This window comes from Paroedura picta, chromosome 5, assembly GCF_049243985.1.
Source record: "Paroedura picta isolate Pp20150507F chromosome 5, Ppicta_v3.0, whole genome shotgun sequence".
NCBI classification, from domain to species: Eukaryota; Metazoa; Chordata; class Lepidosauria; order Squamata; family Gekkonidae; genus Paroedura; species Paroedura picta.
The window spans coordinates 95,362,196-95,381,299 of record NC_135373.1 but is presented as its reverse complement, the minus strand read 5'-3'; the positions used below and the strand labels follow the sequence as shown (position 1 = coordinate 95,381,299).

At 40.1% G+C, this 19,104-nt stretch overlaps 1 protein-coding gene across 2 annotated transcripts in view; it reads right to left on the bottom strand.

Moving 5' to 3' along the window:
* The window catches only part of SLC17A8 (solute carrier family 17 member 8), a 29,354-nt gene that overhangs the window by 5,895 nt on the left and 4,355 nt on the right, over positions 1-19,104 (bottom strand). For both annotated transcript variants that reach the window (XR_013231296.1, XM_077339192.1), the window contains exons 2-11: positions 15,060-15,312; positions 13,303-13,421; positions 9,628-9,742; positions 8,816-8,903; positions 7,564-7,650; positions 7,165-7,301; positions 6,011-6,160; positions 5,339-5,471; positions 3,518-3,628; positions 1,712-1,839 (exon numbers count right to left, since the gene is read on the bottom strand). Coding sequence is in view for 1 of the 2 variants with exons in the window: in XM_077339192.1 (XP_077195307.1) it covers positions 1,712-1,839; positions 3,518-3,628; positions 5,339-5,471; positions 6,011-6,160; positions 7,165-7,301; positions 7,564-7,650; positions 8,816-8,903; positions 9,628-9,742; positions 13,303-13,421; positions 15,060-15,312 (1,321 nt within the window). In the remaining variant the exon portion in view is untranslated. The remainder of the gene's footprint in view (positions 1-1,711; positions 1,840-3,517; positions 3,629-5,338; positions 5,472-6,010; positions 6,161-7,164; positions 7,302-7,563; positions 7,651-8,815; positions 8,904-9,627; positions 9,743-13,302; positions 13,422-15,059; positions 15,313-19,104) is intronic.

Here is a 19,104-nt window from a genome sequence, read left to right as displayed (position 1 = left end):
GTCGCGAACCTCCGTCCATAGTTCTTCAGGCACTCTGTCTATCAGATCTAATTCCTTAACTCTATTTGTCACCTCTACTGTATATTTGTCGGGGATATGATTTAGTTCGTACCTGAGTGGCCTAGTGCTTTTCCCCTACTTTCTTCAATTTAAGCCTAAATTTTGCAACAAGAAGCTCATGATCTGAACCACAATCAGCTCCTGGTCTTGTTTTTATTGCCTGTATAGAACTTTTCCATCTTTGGCTGCAGAGTACATAGTCAATCTGATTTCTGTGTTGACCGTCTGGTGATGTCCATGTGTAGAGTCGTCTCTTGGGTTGTTGAAAAAGAGTGTTTGCTATGACCATTGTATTCTCTTGACAAAATTCTACCAGGCTGTGCCCTGCTTCATTTTGTACTCCAAGGCCAAACTTGCCTGTTATCCCAGTTATCTTTTGGCTTCCTACTTTAGCATTCCAATCCCCCATGATGATAAGCACATCATTTTTTGGCGTTGCTTCTAGAAGGTGTTGTAGGGCTTCATAGAACTGATCAACTTCATCCTCTTCAGCAGCAGTGGTTGGGGCGTAGACCTGGATCACTGTGATGTTGAATGGTTTGCCTTGGATTCGAACTGAGATCATTCTGTCATTTTGGGGATTGTATCCCAAGACTGCTTTTCCTACTCTCTTATTGATTATGAAGGCTACTCCATTTCTTCTGCGAGATTCTTGTCCACAGTAGTATACCTGATGGTCATCTGAATTAAATTCACCCATTCCTGTCCATTTTAGTTCACTGATTCCTAAAATGTCGATGTTCAGTCTTCTCATTTCTTGTTTAACCACGTCCAGCTTGCCTTGATTCATGGATCTGACATTCCAGGTTCCTATGGAATAAAAATCTTTACAGCATCGGACTGTCTTTTCGCCACCAGTTACTTCCACAACTGAGCGTCCTTTTGGCTTTGGCCCAGCCGCTTCATTCATTCTGGCGCTACTCGTACTAGCCGTCTGCTCATCCCCAGTAGCATATTGGACACCTTCCGACCTGAGGGGCTCATCTTCTGGCGTCATATCGTTATGCCTATTGGAACTGTCCATAGAGTTTTCATGGCAAAGATACTGGAGTGGTTTGCCATTTCCTTCTCCAGTGGATCACCTTTTGTCAGAGCTCTCAGCTATGACCTGTCCGTCTTGGGTGGCCCTGCACGGCATAGCTCATAGCTTCACTGAGCTATGCAAGCCCCCTTGCCACAACAAGGCAGCGATCCTTGAAGGGGGGGTAATACATTAGGGCCTTTTAATTTAAAAAACTGACAGCTGAGAAGGGTAGAAATAAAACCAATTTATGTAGTGAAGAAGGCAAATAGAAAAAAAGGTATCTCAATGCAAGAAAGCATGGACACTCCCACAAAACTGTTGAGCAATATATTCAGGATAGAATATATGCATAATTATAATGTGTATAATTGTTATAAAGGGACTAGACAAATTCATGGAGGATAGGTGTAGAATAATGGCTAAATAGAACCTCAGTATCCCAAAACAAGATATATCTGATATTACCCAACTGCATATTGTTGGTCATTGTGAAAAGCAGAATGCTGTCCTGGATGTATTTTGGAGTGATCCAGCAGGGTTTATTTTGTTGTATGCCTGTTTAATCTCTTTCCACTCATTTTACTTTCATTTAAATATGTTCCAAGATAAAAAGTAAAAATACATTACCTTGTGTTTAGTCATTGCACCAACAATGAGGGGACACACCATCCCCGACAAGGTCCCTACTCCATTAGAAATGCCCATGAGGATGCTGGCATAGCGGGGTGCAATATCTAAATGGTTGACATTAAATCCTGCAACAGATAAAATTTGTCAAACAGTGCACAATCCACAAGGCAGTGCTTGTTAGTTATAATGAAAAAGACCACATATATAAAACAGGAATGAAACATGCCTTCTTCCTTCTGGAATGTATCTCTTTCTAGAGAAAAATTATAAATCTTGGAAACAAAAAGAGTAGAAGTTTCACTGCTTAAAAGGAAATTATTTCCATAGAAGAAAATAATTGGAAATTGCTACATTCTTGATGGACTTGATCATGTTTATGCTTTATAGCTAGCTGGTGGTTAGAAAACTGGAATTTACCCTTATAATTTCTAAAGGTCTGAAATTGAGAACTTTCAGCCAGTTCCAGTTTTCTAAACACCTGCTAGCTATAAAGCATAAAAATGCTTAACATTTTATTAGAAATTGAAAATTGAAGTTAAAGAACAATTAAATGATTGTAAATGTTTTTGGTGTATATGCAGTTTTGTTTTTCATCATCAGGTTGCAGAAGACCTATGGTAACCTGTAGGGTATTAAAGGCAAGAGGCATTCAGGGGTGGTTTGTCATGTCCTGCATAGCGTGGGCCTATTATGCACGGCCGCTGAAACGGTGGCATGGAGAACAAGGAGGAGGAAGAAGCGAAGCAAACCGATTATGCACGGGACGGAACACAACAGCGGCAAAACCCAGAGTATCCAATTATGCACGCAGATACTCCGGAGTCGCTTCTGGTTTCGCCCTGGTCCCAGGAAGCTCCACTTTCTTCCGCATCTCGCTAATGTGGCTTTTTCGGCGGCATACGTTGACTCTGCACCCGGTTGCCGCCTGCAGCGTGCATAATTGGTGATTTTAGCCGCCACCATTCCACCCCGAATGCAGACTTTCCACTCCGTGCATAATGGGCCGTAGTGACCCTGATATTCCTTGGTGGTTTCCCATTCAATACTAACCAGAGATGACCCTGTTTAGCTTCTGAGATCTGAGGAGATGAGGATAGCTTAAGCTATCCAGGTCAGGGCATTTTTTTGTATGCTGCAAGAAAAACTCTTTCACCCCTTTACTTGACTTCACCTTTTTGCAGCATAGCTGTTTAGGCAAAGGTATTAACTAGCCATTCCATGTTATGATGCAGAGTATCTTTGATGAGTTAGTTCCCCCAGTATGGAATGACAAGTGCTGTTTTGCCTGTTCCATAGTTACAAACTTTAATGTTACTGTTAATATGAGTCAAGCTGTCTTTTATGAAAAATATATGGTGAGTTGAATGGCTTCATTTACCAAGCAACAGAGTTTCTTTAACTTTTGTGTTGCAAATAACTGGCCATTACATTTAAAATCAATCTTGCATAGGGGAAAATTAAACTTCCAGAAACATACAACATGAAAACATTCTGATACCCTTAAGGGGAGAATTAGTTACAATTTCTTCCCCCAAACATTAGCAAAGCACAGGAAACTGAAATAAGTTTAGAGCAGCATATGGTCCATTTTTAAAAAAATCACTATTTTTCATAAGGCCGGAATACTATTAGGCTAGTCCAAGTTATCCAAAACAGTTCTTAATTCTTGAAGTTTTCTTACTTTCTGTAATACTTTGTGCAATATGTACATGTAAGCAATTAAGAATCAGTTAACATGCTGAGCTCTACTAATTTTTAAAACTACTTCCCTAATTGGTTTAAGCATAAGAGTTTAAATTTTACCTGAAATAGCAAATCCACTAAAGCCTACGGCTAATACCAAGAAAGAGATGGCCACACCTCTTGTGTGAGAATAGCCAACCACCAAAAGCAAGGTAGCTTCCATCCCAAATCCTGCAAATTGAAAAAAATGGAGAAAATTAATAAATCCTTCAAAATATTCCAATTCAAAAACGTCATGACAATTTGTTCAGTCCAATCAAGTGCTGTTATACTGACTTTTAAAAATTAGTCCAGAAGTTACAAGTCAGTAAGCCTAATATCTGTCTTATGTAAATGAGCAGAAACAGTTATTCACAATAAAAATATTAAGCACATATAGGAAAATTGACTGTTAAGGAAAAATCTTCATGGTTTCTTCAAAGGGAAGTCCTACCTTGTTTTGGGATTCTCTGGTAAGGTTAACAAGCATATGAATAGAGGTGATCCAGCAGACATAATACAATTAGACTTTCAAAAGTCTTTTGACAAGGTACATAACCAAAGACTTCCCTGTAAATATAAGTTATTGTGACCCTCAACCATAAGCCTGGTGGAATAGCTGCATCTTACAGGCCCCATAAGAGCCTCTTGTGGCGCAGAGTGGTAAGGCAGCCGTCTGAAAGCTTTGCCCATAAGGCTAGGAGTTCAATCCCAGCAGCCGGCTCAAGGTTGACTCAGCCTTCCATCCTTCCGAGGTCGGTAAAATGAATACCCAGCTTGCTGGGGGGTAAACGGTCATGACTGGGGAAGGCACTGGCAAACCACCCCGTATTGAGTCTGCCATTAAAACGCTAAAGGGCGTCACCCCAAGGGTCAGACATGACTCGGTGCTTGCACAGGGGATACCTTTACCTTTACCTTACAGGCCCCATGGAACTGATTAAGGTCCTGTAGGTCCCTGATCTCTTTTGGGAGCTTGTTTCATTAGGCTGGGGCCAGGGCCAATTTTACCTCCTTCAGGCTGGGAACCCTGAGCAGATGTTGATCCATACATCCTAAAGCTCTTGAATGATAAGGGAAGACACAGACCCACAGTAATGGGTTTAAACTATGTGTAGAACACTACCAGCTGGATATCAAGAGAAATTTTTATCACAATCAGAGTAGTTCAGCCGTGATTCAGAGTAGTTCAGCAGACTGCCTAAGGTGGTGGTGAGCTCCCACTCACTGGTGGTCTTCAAGCAGTGCCTGGACATATACTGATCAAGGATAGTTTAGGCTGATCCTGCACTGAACAGGGCATTGGAGTGGATGATCTGTTTGGCCCCTTCCAACTCTGATTCTATTCTATCTTTAGCACATGAAAGCATGAAGCTGCCTGATACTAAATAAGACCACTGGTCCATCAGAATCAGCATTGTCTACTCTGACTGGCAGCAGCTCTCCATGGTCTTAGGCTATCTTTCACATCACCTTTTAACTGGAGATGCTAGGGATGCTTGGGACCTCCTGCGTGCCAAGTAGATGTTCTGAGTCATGGCTCCTCAATACAGCTCAATATATTGCTAAAGGTACTGGAATATTTAACATGCTGTTAAAGGTAGTACTAACTTTTTCTGTGTATAAATCTGATGCAAATGTGATCAATAAAACAAAACATTTTAGGAATAAATACCAAAGTGTCTATTAGAAAAATGGTACCTCAGATGGCACATGCAATTATTTTCATTATTAAATCCATCTTCTTCCTTCTGTACATCATTTTAAAAAGATTCCAGACACAAGGATATTCCACAGTTTAGACATTTAAAAAACTGTTAATTATACTAACCTACCAGCATGGCAATCTTCTGCATTATTAATATGTCATTCACATATTTTATCTATGAAATCCAATAGTACCTCCACAGTTCATGATTTTTCTTACTGCAGTTGTCGTTAAAATCCTTCTGCTCCGTAAAAAGTCAGCCAGCTGCCCTCCAATGGGTACAATAATTGTCATGACCATGTGTGGAACTGCAGACAAAAGGCCAACCTGAAAGTAAATATACACAACTCCATGGAAGCATATTTTAGGTATATGAACCTATCTGTGACCAAAAAAGTATTTGCAAATGCTCGCTGTTTTATCCATTCAAACTGGTTTGCAGACCAAGATGATAAGCAGATCAGTGCTTATCTGGGAGACCAGAAGAAGCTCCGTATAATCTAAACTTTCCAAATGGGAACCTTTAAATAAACATTAACTTCATTGTGTAGTGATTCCCCTCCTCATTTTTGCTATAGCATCTCTTGCCCCACATGACCTCATAGCCATCCCCATGTGTTAGGTTAGGCTATGCGACTGGCCCAAGGCCACCCAGCAAGTTTCCATGGCAAAGTGCAAATCTGAACTAGGGTTCCCCAGATCTTAGTCTGGCACACTAGTCACTCTCTACACTTCAACAGCACACAGACTAACTGGCAAACCAAAGAGCCCTGTTTCTTAATGATCCCAAGGTAATTACAGCAAACACTTGACACTTTATCATCAGGCCCCTAGAGAAAAATTGTGGCTTCATTTGTTCTGCTCACCTTACTTATTGCAAATCCAAAAACCTCTTCAAAGTAAGCAGGCTGACTTATAAGCAGCAAGTAGAAAGTCCAACTCCTGCAAAAGTTTGCTACTATGATTGCATAAACTGGCATTGACGTGAAAAACTGTTTCCATGGGGTACTAAATCTCTACAAGAAAGAACAAGACAAGATTAGCCTTTTGTGGCAGCCATTGTGTAGCTCACTTTGTCAGAACTGCAAAGGTGCCACAGACTCCAAATGTTGACCCCTGCTCCAGAGTCTAGAGGAAGGTGAAGTAATGTCAGCTTCATGGTGTACAACATCTCAGAGCTAGTGAATACAGAGAATTTTAAAAAACAAACTTTCCATTATGGCATAAAGTGAATGTAGTTCATCCTAAAAGCTCAGAAAGTAGGAGTATCTCCAACATAATTTACCAATCTTATGATATCCCAATCCATTATAAGATTTTCAGGAACTTGAGGAATATACATCTGTGGGCTTCTCATTTGTCCCACAGGCTAGAACACTGAAAATAAAGAGCCTCACTTCCTATGATTGCCATGTTTCTTTCACACACACCACTTCAGCGTAATCACACATTCTTTTTCAGCAGTATACACTTCAGGAGAAAAACATACTTCTATAGAAGTTTCATAAAAATAATATAACTTAAGGTTTGAGTTTGCCAATAGTTATCTGAGGCATCCAAAGAACACCCTCTTTAATAACTCAATCAATATTAAATTGTATCAGTGTATCCCAGAAGACATACAGGCACTATTTAAGATGTATCTGTTTAAGAAGCTACATAGACATTGTGTAGCAGACATTACAGACATTACATTCTGTGTCATTTATACAAATGGGAAGCTCACCAGCTACATTAATCAGGAAAACATGACTCCTCATGCAGTCTTAATATACGTGACTGGTGGGCTCCTGGTTTGCATGAATGAAACAGAATGTGAAGTCCGCAGAGTATAAACATCATCAATAGATCTATAATAAATTTCCAGATGTTAACAACAATTAGGGAAGCTGAATGAAATACAATGTTGATTATGGCTAATCCTCTGCATCCCTTTGATCTGTCAGTATGGAGTTCCACAGTGATTTTTAAGCAATTAACTGGTTGACAAAAGGCAACAACCATTAATAATATCTCTTACACTGGTGTTGACTAGATTGGCTCCTCCTATACTTGTTTCTATGTAAGTTCTTTCCTCACTGGTTATTGTTGGATGTGCAGCTGGGCTCTCGTAGGCATGCAAAAGCCAGAACATGTACCAGAAAATCCCAAACATTCCTGTACAGGTAGGAAGAAAACAAGATGGATAAAATCTATTTACCATTTCTTATTGATCAACAAATTGTTTTAATATGAAAGCAATCAGTAATAATCTCAATAATATTTTAAAGACTATAATATATTTGCCATAAATCAAAAAAATAGGAAATTCTCTATTGCTTCCCTATTCTCAGTGTCAATGTTTTTGTATTTAAAAACAGTTTGCAACTCTATCATAAATATTTAATGTCATTAATTTTTTGCCTGCTGGACAACTTACCATATATATAAAAGACTGATGACCATCCTATATACTGTACCAATACACCTGCTAGTGGCATGGCAACTACTGCCCCAGCATAAGAACCTAAAAAACATACAGCATATGTACAGGGTCAAGCATGTTAGTACAACGTATGAGAATCATGGTTACCAATTAACTTGGCATACAGTAGGTTGTTCTGCTCAGAGGAGCCCTGCCTAGAGAAAGTGGATCCTCCTATTTCACACAAGGGGAAGCCCAGCTTGTGCAAAAAAGTACTTGAATTCATATGGTTATGTGGTTGTTTCAGGAATACCCATGTTTATGCCAGCCAGGCAGATCTACTGATGACAATAAAAATAGGGTTGCACTGTTGTTCCACTAGTTGCCCCTGTGTAGGCCATATTGCAGGGAGAAATATCAAGATTGCAGGGATCAAGATTGCAGGGAGAAATATCAACAACCTCAGATATGCAGACAATACCACTCTAACGGCAGAAAGCGAAGAGGAACTAAAGAGCCTTTTGATGCGGGTGAAGGAGGAGAGTGCAAAAGTTGGCTTGAAACTCAACATCAAGAAAACGAAGATCATGGCATTCGGCCCTCTCAATTAGTTAGTGACACTGGAAAATGCTAGAGTAGAATTTCATGGCTTCTTGGTATGCTTCTCTCAACAGGACACACATTAATATTTGTTTTCTTTTAATATTTTACTACTAGCATCATTGTTTGCATTAAGTATATTAAACAGTACTCCTCAGAACTTGGCTTTCCTGTTTTCTAACATTTTACAGCACTATAGGGTAACTACCAAATGTTTTTCTGCCTCTAAAAAAACTGAGGGCTGTAATTCTACAGTTGTAGTTCTCCACCACAATATTGCAGTGATAAAGACAATTGCAACTGCTGAGTGCAGTAGAGGGAACATGAAAACTACTTAAAGACTGGTGAGGAACTGGGTTTGCATAGTAACTACCTGAGAGACATACTGTTTGATTTGTACACTTTTGCTGATATTGAAGAAAGCTCAGGAATGTTGAGGTTATATAAATATTTCTTGTCCAGAACAGGGAAAATCCCCTATTGAAAGCAGGCAGGCATAGCAGTTCAAACCCTGGGCTGGGTAAATCTTAGCCAGAACAATTTTCTTAGCCAGAACAAATCTTAGCCAGAACAAACCAGAACAATCTTCTTTTTTCAACATTGTGGTTTTAAAAAAAATCCACCTACAAAAAGTATTTGCTAGCAAATTTCAGAGTGGTATACTTACCACAGAAAGAGGTGGTTGCTAGCCTGCTTCTCTCCAATGGAGGGGCCCATTTACTCCACATCCCATGGCAAGCTGGGTAGGTCACACCCTAGCAAACATTTTAAGAAATCATAATTCAATTTCCATTGAAAACTCGCTCACTATTCTCTTTAACTTACCTTATTTTGACCATTAATACTGTGATTTATGCAGAATATCTTGCATTGAAATAAGGAATCATAGAATCAGGTATATATTAAATGAGGGGGAGGGAGTGGTAAGGTAAGGTAGCTGCGTAATTCAGTGGTAAGGTAGCTGCGTACATTATAACCAGTTAGGCATCTGAATACTCAGTGTAACAGCCCAACACACTTGTCTAGAAAATATATGTAACAATCTTCATTTGGAAACTCTTCCACTTCAAAAATGGACAAGAGGATCCACCCTAAATCATCAAAAGTTTATGGCTGTTGGAAAATTGTAGCTTTGAGGATCAGGTCACAACAGGCCTCTGAGGAAGAGAGAAAACTTTAGGGATGAAAGTCTGGACTCCCTGGTCACTTTGGGGTCCCAAGAAGCTTGAAAAGGCATATGAGTTGCTGTTTGGGTTGAATCTGAGAGGTGTGAGAGAATCCTAGAAAGTATCTTTGTCTGGAACGTCATGGCAGCTCTCAGCAGTTCAGAACGCAACTTTGATAAGAAGAATAAAAACTACTTGAATTCAATTTCTGTGCAAATTTCATTTCAACATGAAACAAGCAGTTATGTCTCCTGCTTGCATTAAAATAACTAGGTTGGGTTAAGGCAATTATACAAATGCATTGGATACCTACCTCTACCAGACCTTGTAAAATCCTTACAAACATAACACAGCCGTAATGGACCCTGGCAGCGGCAGGAATGAACATGTTTAAAGTGGACGTTAGGAAAATAGCTGCTCCAAATACTCTGTAGAAGACAATAATTTAAAATATCTATCATTTTATATAAGGATAGAACCAGATATTGAGCCTACCTAATGGGCGATATAAACAGGTGCCCAGAAATCAGCAGATATAATCTTGTGTGGTCTACTTGCTTTTGCTCAAACCCCTAAGGTCTAGCAAAGTGTTTTAATGTAAATCAAAGCAAGAGTGCACATTCAGAAGTTCTTAACAGTCAAAAGTTGATTAATGTATTTTAAATTATATTGCTATGGACTCTTGCTTAAGAATCTAATGTGTGTTTCTTGAATCAGAGCAAAGCTCACTAAGTCAAACATAACCAATAACCAGTAGATATTAGTACCATTTCCTCACAAGGAATATGTTCCTGGACAGCCTTTGAATGTTGGTGCCTTTAAACAGCCCCCTCCTCATGATGTCACAAACATCCCGAGGTTGTCCAGTAGCTGGGTAGAGATTCTGCCATTTTTAAATCACCATGCAGTAAATCCAGGGAAGTGGATTTACCATCCTCTATTGCACATCCCATCCGCGAGCAACCAAGGATAAGACCGTATGGAGGGGGAAATGCGCAATAGTCTCTTAGTGTTGTCCTGCCCTTGCACCTGCCCTCCCCTCTTAATTTCCTGCTCCAATAATTTTTTTTAATGGTGCCTAAGTGGGCCAATGCATACCCGCCTCCGCGTATACGTGAAATGGCAGGGCACAGGCTTCTGTTGGGAGTGGGCAGCTGCAATCTGAGGTGTGCCAGGGGTGGGAGAGAAAATGGCCTGCTCAGTTTATACGGAGAGTAGTTAGTCTCCTAAATGAACTGGCAGCATTTTCCCTTCTTCCTTCCCCTTCTTTTTTTTTTACCTCTTTTTTTTTTGCCCAAGCAGTCACTGTGTTTCTCTCCTGCCCCCACCCCCACCCCCTGTCCCTGCAAACACATAATGGAGCTGGCCCTGAATAAAGGCATTCATGCTGGTTTGAATGTAATGTTGAACCTTCTCAATGGTGGAGCCATCTAAGGGGCTGAATTAAGCTCCCTGCTGGGGACATTGCTCAGCACAGCTGTGGCTCTGTGGATGCCTGTTGCTCCTTAACATTCATTCCTCATTACGAGCCCACCTGTTTAAGCCAAAAGAGAGCCAACCCACAGCCAAAGCCTTCCCTTGGGGGTCTGGCAGTTCAATGGCAGCCAGATACTGGGAGAGGGAGAGAGAGAGCTAGTAAAACACACACATGAGAAAACTCTTTTGCTCGCTGCGCTCCTTCCCACTCTGGCAGTTTCTTCCAAGGGAGACCGATTCTTGGAGAGAGGCTCCAGTCTGCTATGAGTGGCATGCAGGACAGTGTCTCCTAGGGCACTGGCTTCTCCACTGTCCTTGGGAGTGGATGAGAAGGACTCCAGTGTTGCACTGCTGGTCATGCCCTAGCCACCGGCTCGCATGCCCACAGGCTGGGAAGGGAATTTTACGTGAGAAACCTCTTGCTCAGCATCTGTGTTTTTCTTTCATGTTTGGATTTTTTTGTACTGTTCTTTCCATGGCAATGTGTATGCATTGCAAGTCTAAGTTTCATTTTTTTAAAATTAATTTTCGTGCTCGGGGTAACTTTTGAGACTCACAAACCTCCACTGAGATGGGATTGGTTGCCTCCAGGGATTGTCAGGCCAAGGAGCGGTGAGTAAAGAGTGCATTGCTCTCTCTTCTGCCTTCCCCCTCCTTCACTAGTGAGGAGGGGGAAAGGCGCAACATGGCAGGAGAAAAAAACCAACAAAATTTACTATCTTGCAGTTGCGTACAGTTGACAACATGCAATTTGGCCCTCCGTGCAGAAATGGTCTAGGTGTTCCAGCAGAATTTGACCCACAGTTTATCAGTGAGCCATTACCACTCTTCAGGTTACCCTTGCCTTAGATAAAAGATACATGCTATGTCTTTCTTTTTGATAATATAATTCCTATCCCAGCATATCCACCTAAGCTCTACATGAGACAAACAGACTAGTCCTCCATTATGAAAAGAACAAAGTATAGGAAGAGGGACTTGCAAGGCACAAGAAAATCCAAAGTGCATAGGCATATGGTGTCTCTTTCAGTTAGCTAGGACTGGACTTTATTTTACCATGGTTTCTTAGTATATGCATCCCACATGTACATGCTATAGAAAATGCATGAGCTATTTGCATTCATTGCTATTCACTGTTTTTCACATAGCAACTGAGTTGCACATAAAAATTGCCCTAAAACAGCTGACTTCATTTAGTCGGTTCTCATAATGTGTTTTTTCCATATCATCATCCAGAATTAAAATGAAACTGCCTGCACAAAATTAGTTCTTAAATTAAGTAGTTGACCAGCAGTACCTTGTTCCTGAAAGACAATATCAACACATGTGTCATGTTCCTCATCTTATTATGAACCAGCAAACCACTAAATTTAGAAGAACCTCTCCTTTTACATAGTTTAACTCTTTAGCAATTTGCAGCCATATGAAAAAAATAACATGAGTGTTCGGTATAAAACCAGGTTATTCCGAGGTGTCTTGATTTTGGATTGTGTTTTGAAAGTTTCTATATGAAGAAGCAGTAGCTGAACAGTGGATCTGGGCCAGCTACAATATCTTCCGTTACTAATGTCAGTCTGCACAAAGAGTTACTAGAGGTTATGAAATAATAAATAATGATCACAAATGCAAATATGAAAGAAAGGATATTTCCCTATATTGCTTAGGGAGTGTAATACTCTTTGACAGAATTACTTATTCATTTCCATTCTCAAATAGTGCCTTGAATTACGTACATTGCCTATAAATGTTCCCCAAAGTTGCCAATGGTCAGCAAAGTTGTGGAAACAATCCCACCCATGCAGAGCTAATTTAAGTTTACTGCCTCAACAGGATTTGCAAAAAGTATTAACTATCTGTATACCTTCTAACAGCCAACAGACGATGTTGTAAGAACTTAGGCACAAAGGAAAGATAACAAGAGGCAGGGAAAAAGAAAACTGTATTGCAGTTGGCCCTAAATCAGGCTTTCTCAACCAAGGTTTCATAAAAATATGGGGTTTCTTTACAGCCCTGGGAGGGTTTCTTGAATGAGTGGGAGTTCATTAATTGTATATGTATTTTGAAAAAATGGTCAAACATTTATTGGGTGATATGACATATATGGTCATGTTGACCAGCCCCTCCCCTCCCAAAATGGCCAATGATGGGTAAGGAGGGGGTGAGAAGGGGGGGGGCTCAGGTGGGCAGGGCATGTCCACAGCTATGCTTCCCAACCATATTTTGCACAATCACACCACTTCTGAGGTTTCTTGAAGCCTGAAAAATGTTTTAGGAGTTTCTCAACAGTAAAAAAAGTTGGAAAAGGCTGCCCTAAGCATTAAAAATATACTACAGCTCCCCCTACAGTGCAAATAGACTAAATGTGCCCTATGTTGGTATTCATCATGGTGATAAAACTGATCATAGGGGGTCACCTAACTATCATCGTTACATACATCAACCAATGAAGCTAAAATTGCTGTGGGCACTGTGGATAAAGTATTCTTTGTTATGGCATATTATCACATCTTACCTGTTCGCTGCTAGTTTGTTTGCAATGAAGCCTCCAGGAATTTGTGTTACAATGTAACCCCAGAAAAATGAACCATGAATAAGCCCTACTGTCTCTGGATCCCAGTTGAATTGTGCTTTCTGCAAATGAAATAATATTCACATAGTTGGATATGTATTTAGCTTCATTATATTTGCAAAATACAAACTGCTGCATAATTGCTTTCTCCAAGGGATCTATGAAATAGCAGGCACTGTCAAATCAAAAGTGTGTGTTTTTTTAACCACCCAAAAATATGAAAACTGGACAAGGTGGGCCTTTGGGCACTTTAAAATTCCTTCCTCAGCAGCTAGCTAAGCCAATACAACTAGAATTATATAGAATATTTTCAGTCACCATGTAACTCCCTTCTAGAGTTGAACCAGAAACCATTGCTCAGATCTGGGACTGCCAACTCCAGCTCAGTAACTTTCTCAAGATTCATGACAGTGTTGGGGATTTAGAGAATTCAAGGATGGGAAGGATTACAGTGGTTATCAGATGCCATTGATCCCATGCTCCAAAACATCCATTTCCTTTTGATAGGGTAGCCAACCTCCACATGGTAGCTAGAGATCTCCTGGAATTATAGCTGAACTCCAGGTGACAGTTCAGTGCATCTAGGGAACATGGCTACTTTGGAAGGCAAGACTCTATGGCATTATACCACATGAAGAAGAAGAAGAGTTCGTTCTTATATGTCACTTTCCTCTACCAGAAGGAGTCTCAAAATCTCTTACAATCGCCTTCCCTTTCCTCTCCCCACAACAGACACCCTGTGAGGAAGGTGAGGCTGAGAGAGCCCTGATATTATTGTTCAGAACAGCTTTATCAGTGCTGTGGCAGAACAGCTTTATCAGTGCTGTGGCAAGCCCAAGGTGACCTGCTCACCAGATTAGAAGTCGATGTTCCGAACCACTACACCCCTGAAAACCCCATCCTCTACTACTCCCCTCTGAAAACCCCATCCACCTCGGGCTCTACCCCCCAATCTCCAGGTATTTCTGAACCCAAGTGACAACCCTATCTTTAGTGGAAGTGATTGCTTTAGGTTGTTTTATGTTAATTACTGTCCTATATGCCTTAATTAAGAGCCTCTTGTGGTGCAGAGTGGTAAGGCAGCAGACATACAGTCTGAAGCTCTGCCCATGAGGCTGGGAGTTCAATCCCAGCAGCTGGCTCAAGGTTGACTCAGCCTTCCATCCTTCCGAGGTCAGTAAAATGAGTACCCAGCTTGCTGGGGGGGCGGGTAAATGGTAATGACTGGGGAAGGCACTGGCAAACCACCCCGTATTGAGTCTGCCATGAAAATGCTAGACAGTGTCACCCCAAGGGTCAGACATGACCCAGTGCTAGCACAGGGAATACCTTTACGTTTACTTATGCCTTAATTAGAAAGAAAGAAAGAAAGAAAGAAAGAAAGAAAGAAAGAAAGAAAGAAAGAAAGAAAGAAAGAAAGAAAGAAAGAAAGAAAGAAAGAAAGAAAGAAAGAAAGAAAGAAAGAAAGAAAGAAGTTTGCTGTTCAAGGTTCAGTTCTTTGATGGAAAAATAATTTCTCTTGAGATCCCTTTGAGCTTAAATTAAGAAGTCACACATGCCTCCCTGCCCACATTCATTTTTACACTGTTTTATTTTAATTATATTGTAATTTTGTATGCTTTGGATAAAAGGCATGATAAACACCACACTGTTTTATACATCACAAGAGTACATATAGCGGCATTTTGATCATTACTTACCATCATTTCTGGTTTTCCATCAACATAGATTGTGTTGTTGTTAACCATTTCTACAATAGCAACACCAAGATTGCATCTAATTCCAAAAGAAATGCAAAACCCCAGGCCACTCATTATAGCAATGATGTAGCGTTTCGGCAGTCCGCAGCAATGGCAGTCAAATAAGGGAGGTTTGTGAGTAGCTGCCTGCACTGGTCTTCCTTCTTCATTCAGTTCTATGTTATCTTCTTCTAGGTTGGTCCCATCGATTTTTCTGAAGATATGTAAAACAAAGAGAGAGGGGAAAGTAACTGATAAGCACTTCATGTACTTTGATTAGCTTCTATAATGACATTCCCATGATGATGAATTATACTCAGCATATTCAAAAGCCACTCATGTACAAGGGCTGTCAGATTTCAGAGAAATAACGGAGCAACTGGATCCCTTCAGTGCAATCCCAAGCCTTTCTAAATCAGTGAACTTAGAATAAGGTGTCTATCTGTTGAGGACTGTGCTGCTTGTCTGCCAGGTTCCTCTGGCATACTGTTTACTAGGACCTTGTTATCTCAGATGACATGATAAACCTATTTCTGTTGTGGCCCATTTCAGAACAAAGGTAGGAGTCCTTATGACTGATTTATTTTTGATGAATGCTTCTTCATAACCCCCCCCCACACACACATAAACACACACAAGAACCCTATCCCAACTACATATAGAAAACTATAATGTCAGAAATTTTGGCCTAGAAACTTTCTTGCTTATATGGAAAAACAAAAGCAACATATCTTTTATTCAGATCAACAAAAATTACCCCAAAGAGTATTGGTCCTAATAAAAGGTAGTACATGGCTTTGATTTTTTGTAATTTTCTGACTATTGTGGCTACTTGTTTTCATTTTCTGTTTTGAGTCTTCCTGACATCTTGTATTCTCTACATTGAGCTGTTTTGTTTTGATATGGAGGAGTCATACATCATATGATTTCCTCAAGTCAAAGGTACAGGTCACCTGGGAAAAGGTGGGGTACAAACAAAGATATAGTTTAACACCATATTTGCAGCTTGCAAGAACTAAGTATATGGTTGCTGCTTCTTTAAAAGGTATTATGTCATAGTTTCAACTATAGTTGGAGCTGGATACTTATAGGCTCTAGTCATGCAGTAATCCAAAGCATAGATCTCTGTGCGTAGCCTCCTTACAACTGTGGTAATTCTTGAATCACTGTGTAGCCTACCATACATATTAACAAAACACATGGGACAATTTCTAGTCATTAATCAGAGATGGGTACTCCTGTCACTATGACTATTCCAGGTCACAGTCCATGATCCGAGGTCTGGGAAAAGTCCCCCAAACTTACTGTAGTTATAGTCTCTGTGCGAACCTACTCTACAGATACAGCCCTCTGATTCTATAAGATTCATAAAAGACTGAAAAATCTAAGTTCACATCAGTAGTGGCTCAATTAATAAATCTCAGATTCCTTAACATAGTATTGTTGTGGTTAGTTGCGAAGTCGTGTCTGACCCATCATGATCCCATGGACAATGATCCTCCAAGCCTTCCTGTCCTCTATCATTCCCCAGAGTCCATTTAAGTTCGCACGGACTGCTTCAGTGACTCCATCCATTCTCTGTCGTCCCCTTCTTTTGCCCTCAATCGCTCCCAGCATTAGGGAGTTCTTTCTTCTCATGATGTGGCCAAAGTATTTGAGTTTTATCTTCAGGATCTGGCCTTCTAAGGAGCAGTCAGGGCTGATCTCCTCTAGGACTGACTGGTTTGTTCACCTTGCAGTCCAAGCCAAGAGTCTTCTCCAGCAGCTGAGTTCAAAAGCCTCAATTCTTGACGCTCGGCCTTCCTTATGGTCCAACCTTCACAGCCATACATTGCAACTGGGAAGACCATGGCCTTGACTAGACGCACTTTCGTTGGCAGGGTGATGACTCTGCTTTTTAGGATGCTGTCTAGATTTGCCATAGCTTTCCTCCCTAGTAGGAAGCGTCTTTTAATTTCTTTGCTGCAGTCCCCACCTGCAGTGATTTTGGAGCCCAAGGAAATAAAATCTGTCACTACCTCAATTTCTTCCCTATCTATTTGCCAGGAACTGGATGCCATGATCTTAGTTTTCTTGATGTTGTGTTTCAAGCCAGCTTTTGCACTCTCCTCCTTCACCAGCATCAAGAGGCTCTTTAGTTCCTCTTCTCTTTCTGCCATTAGTGTAAACATAGTGTAAACATTATTAAGTATGGTTAGTCTGTTTCTGTTTCTTGTTTGATTATCATTTCTGATAGCACACTGGTAGATCTACTGCTCAAGGGATCAGCAGATGCTCTTTTTGCAAGGTTCTTTAAGACTGAGACCACATGACCATAGGTCAAGTACAAGGATGGTTACAACTGTAATGGTAGTCAATATTTTTTTATTTAGGTTCTGATTTTCTCTGTTCAGAAATCAAATGTGATTTTATTGGTTTTATATTGTAAAATGCCACGAGACAGCAATTGCCAGGAGTGGTGGTATACAAGTCAAAGTATAAAAATATAAAATAAAAAGATTTTACAGTTTTTTAAAAATGGCAACACAAAATCATTGTATGCAAATATTAAAATCCAATTTGGATAAATCTATCTGTCATCAACAAACAAGTCCACAGGGAGGGGAGGAGGGCAGAGCAGGGTGTCTTTGATGGAAACAAATTCTTTTTTTTTAAGGGTGGGTTCTTGTTTATGTTTACCTAAGAAATTTTAGGTTTCAATTCAGTTCTAGTTAATTTGAGGAGAAACTCTTTAAATTGGGTTTTGGATCAAGTTTGATTTAATTGCTTGATTTTTAAGGAAATAAATGGGCCACTGTTCTGGGTACTGTACCATAGATATCTGTAGTAAATGCACACAGCATCATTATTCAGGTGAAAATAATTGCCTAGCATAGTAAATGCTTTAACATCTGTCACAAAGCACAGTGCTCTTGGCCATATATGACTAGTACTAATTAGGTCTGAACAAGTTTCTCTGTTGAAACATATGAATCTTCTTGTTGTCTGATATAATTGCCTCTTCTTAATTAATACTCTGAGCAAGAGCAATCAAATAAGTAAAGCTTGAGAGGGAGAAGAGACAGAACTATTGGGTTGCCAGCTGGCTGACCCTTAGGCCTTCTGAAAACCGTAAATTAATATTAACTTACTGTTCTGCCCTATTGCTTCTAGTTTGCTTTTCCTAAGCAGCTATGTTGACAAAGGAGTTATCAGTTTGCATTACTGGTTTCTTTACTTCATGTCTTGACTCCTGAGATAGACATCTCTTGGATGAGTTGACACCACAGCTGCACTGGGGAGCGGGGTACAATGATAGCTGTAGCTATGCCACAGTGGTGCCTCTTTGTCGAGATAGATTAACAATTTATGACTTGAAGAGATTTCTCTCTCTAACTTCTAGACAAAATGTCACTAGTACGAACTATTTTGCTCTTATATGCTAGTAATTTAATATTATTTACATAATATCAATTATTTATCATATGGTAACACATGGCAGCCCCCATCTACCTCCTTCCCTCAGAGGCAAGATTTTCCCTCCACTTTTCTTTCTGTTTCTTTCCTTTTCCTTACTGAGCTGCCTTAGTAATGTGTTTTCTTTTTTGCTGACGAATTCTGGTTGTCCCACCCCTGTTGATATGATATTATGGCCCAAGAAACTGAGGGGTCCAGAGCCCCCTTTAACCTAAATAACTTAAATAGCATTCAAATAATGTTGAAATTAAAAATAACATTTTAACACAGAGGGGGAAAATCATATGAAATCAGGGGTTGGAAATTTATTAGGTACAATCAGTACATACAAAGACTTGATAATTCTTATGTTTCAGGCTAATGAGAGTTTCTTGAGCTATTCACAATTACTTAAATCATAAGAGGCTTGTGTTCCAGTGTTTTCCCAAACTCTCCAGTATACTATCGTTGAATATTTTCTAACTCTTTTATGAGAAAGCTGGTACACTTTTTTCAGTACCCAAACTTCTGCTCTTGAAATACCAGTATTTGTTTTGAGTTTTTTAATGAC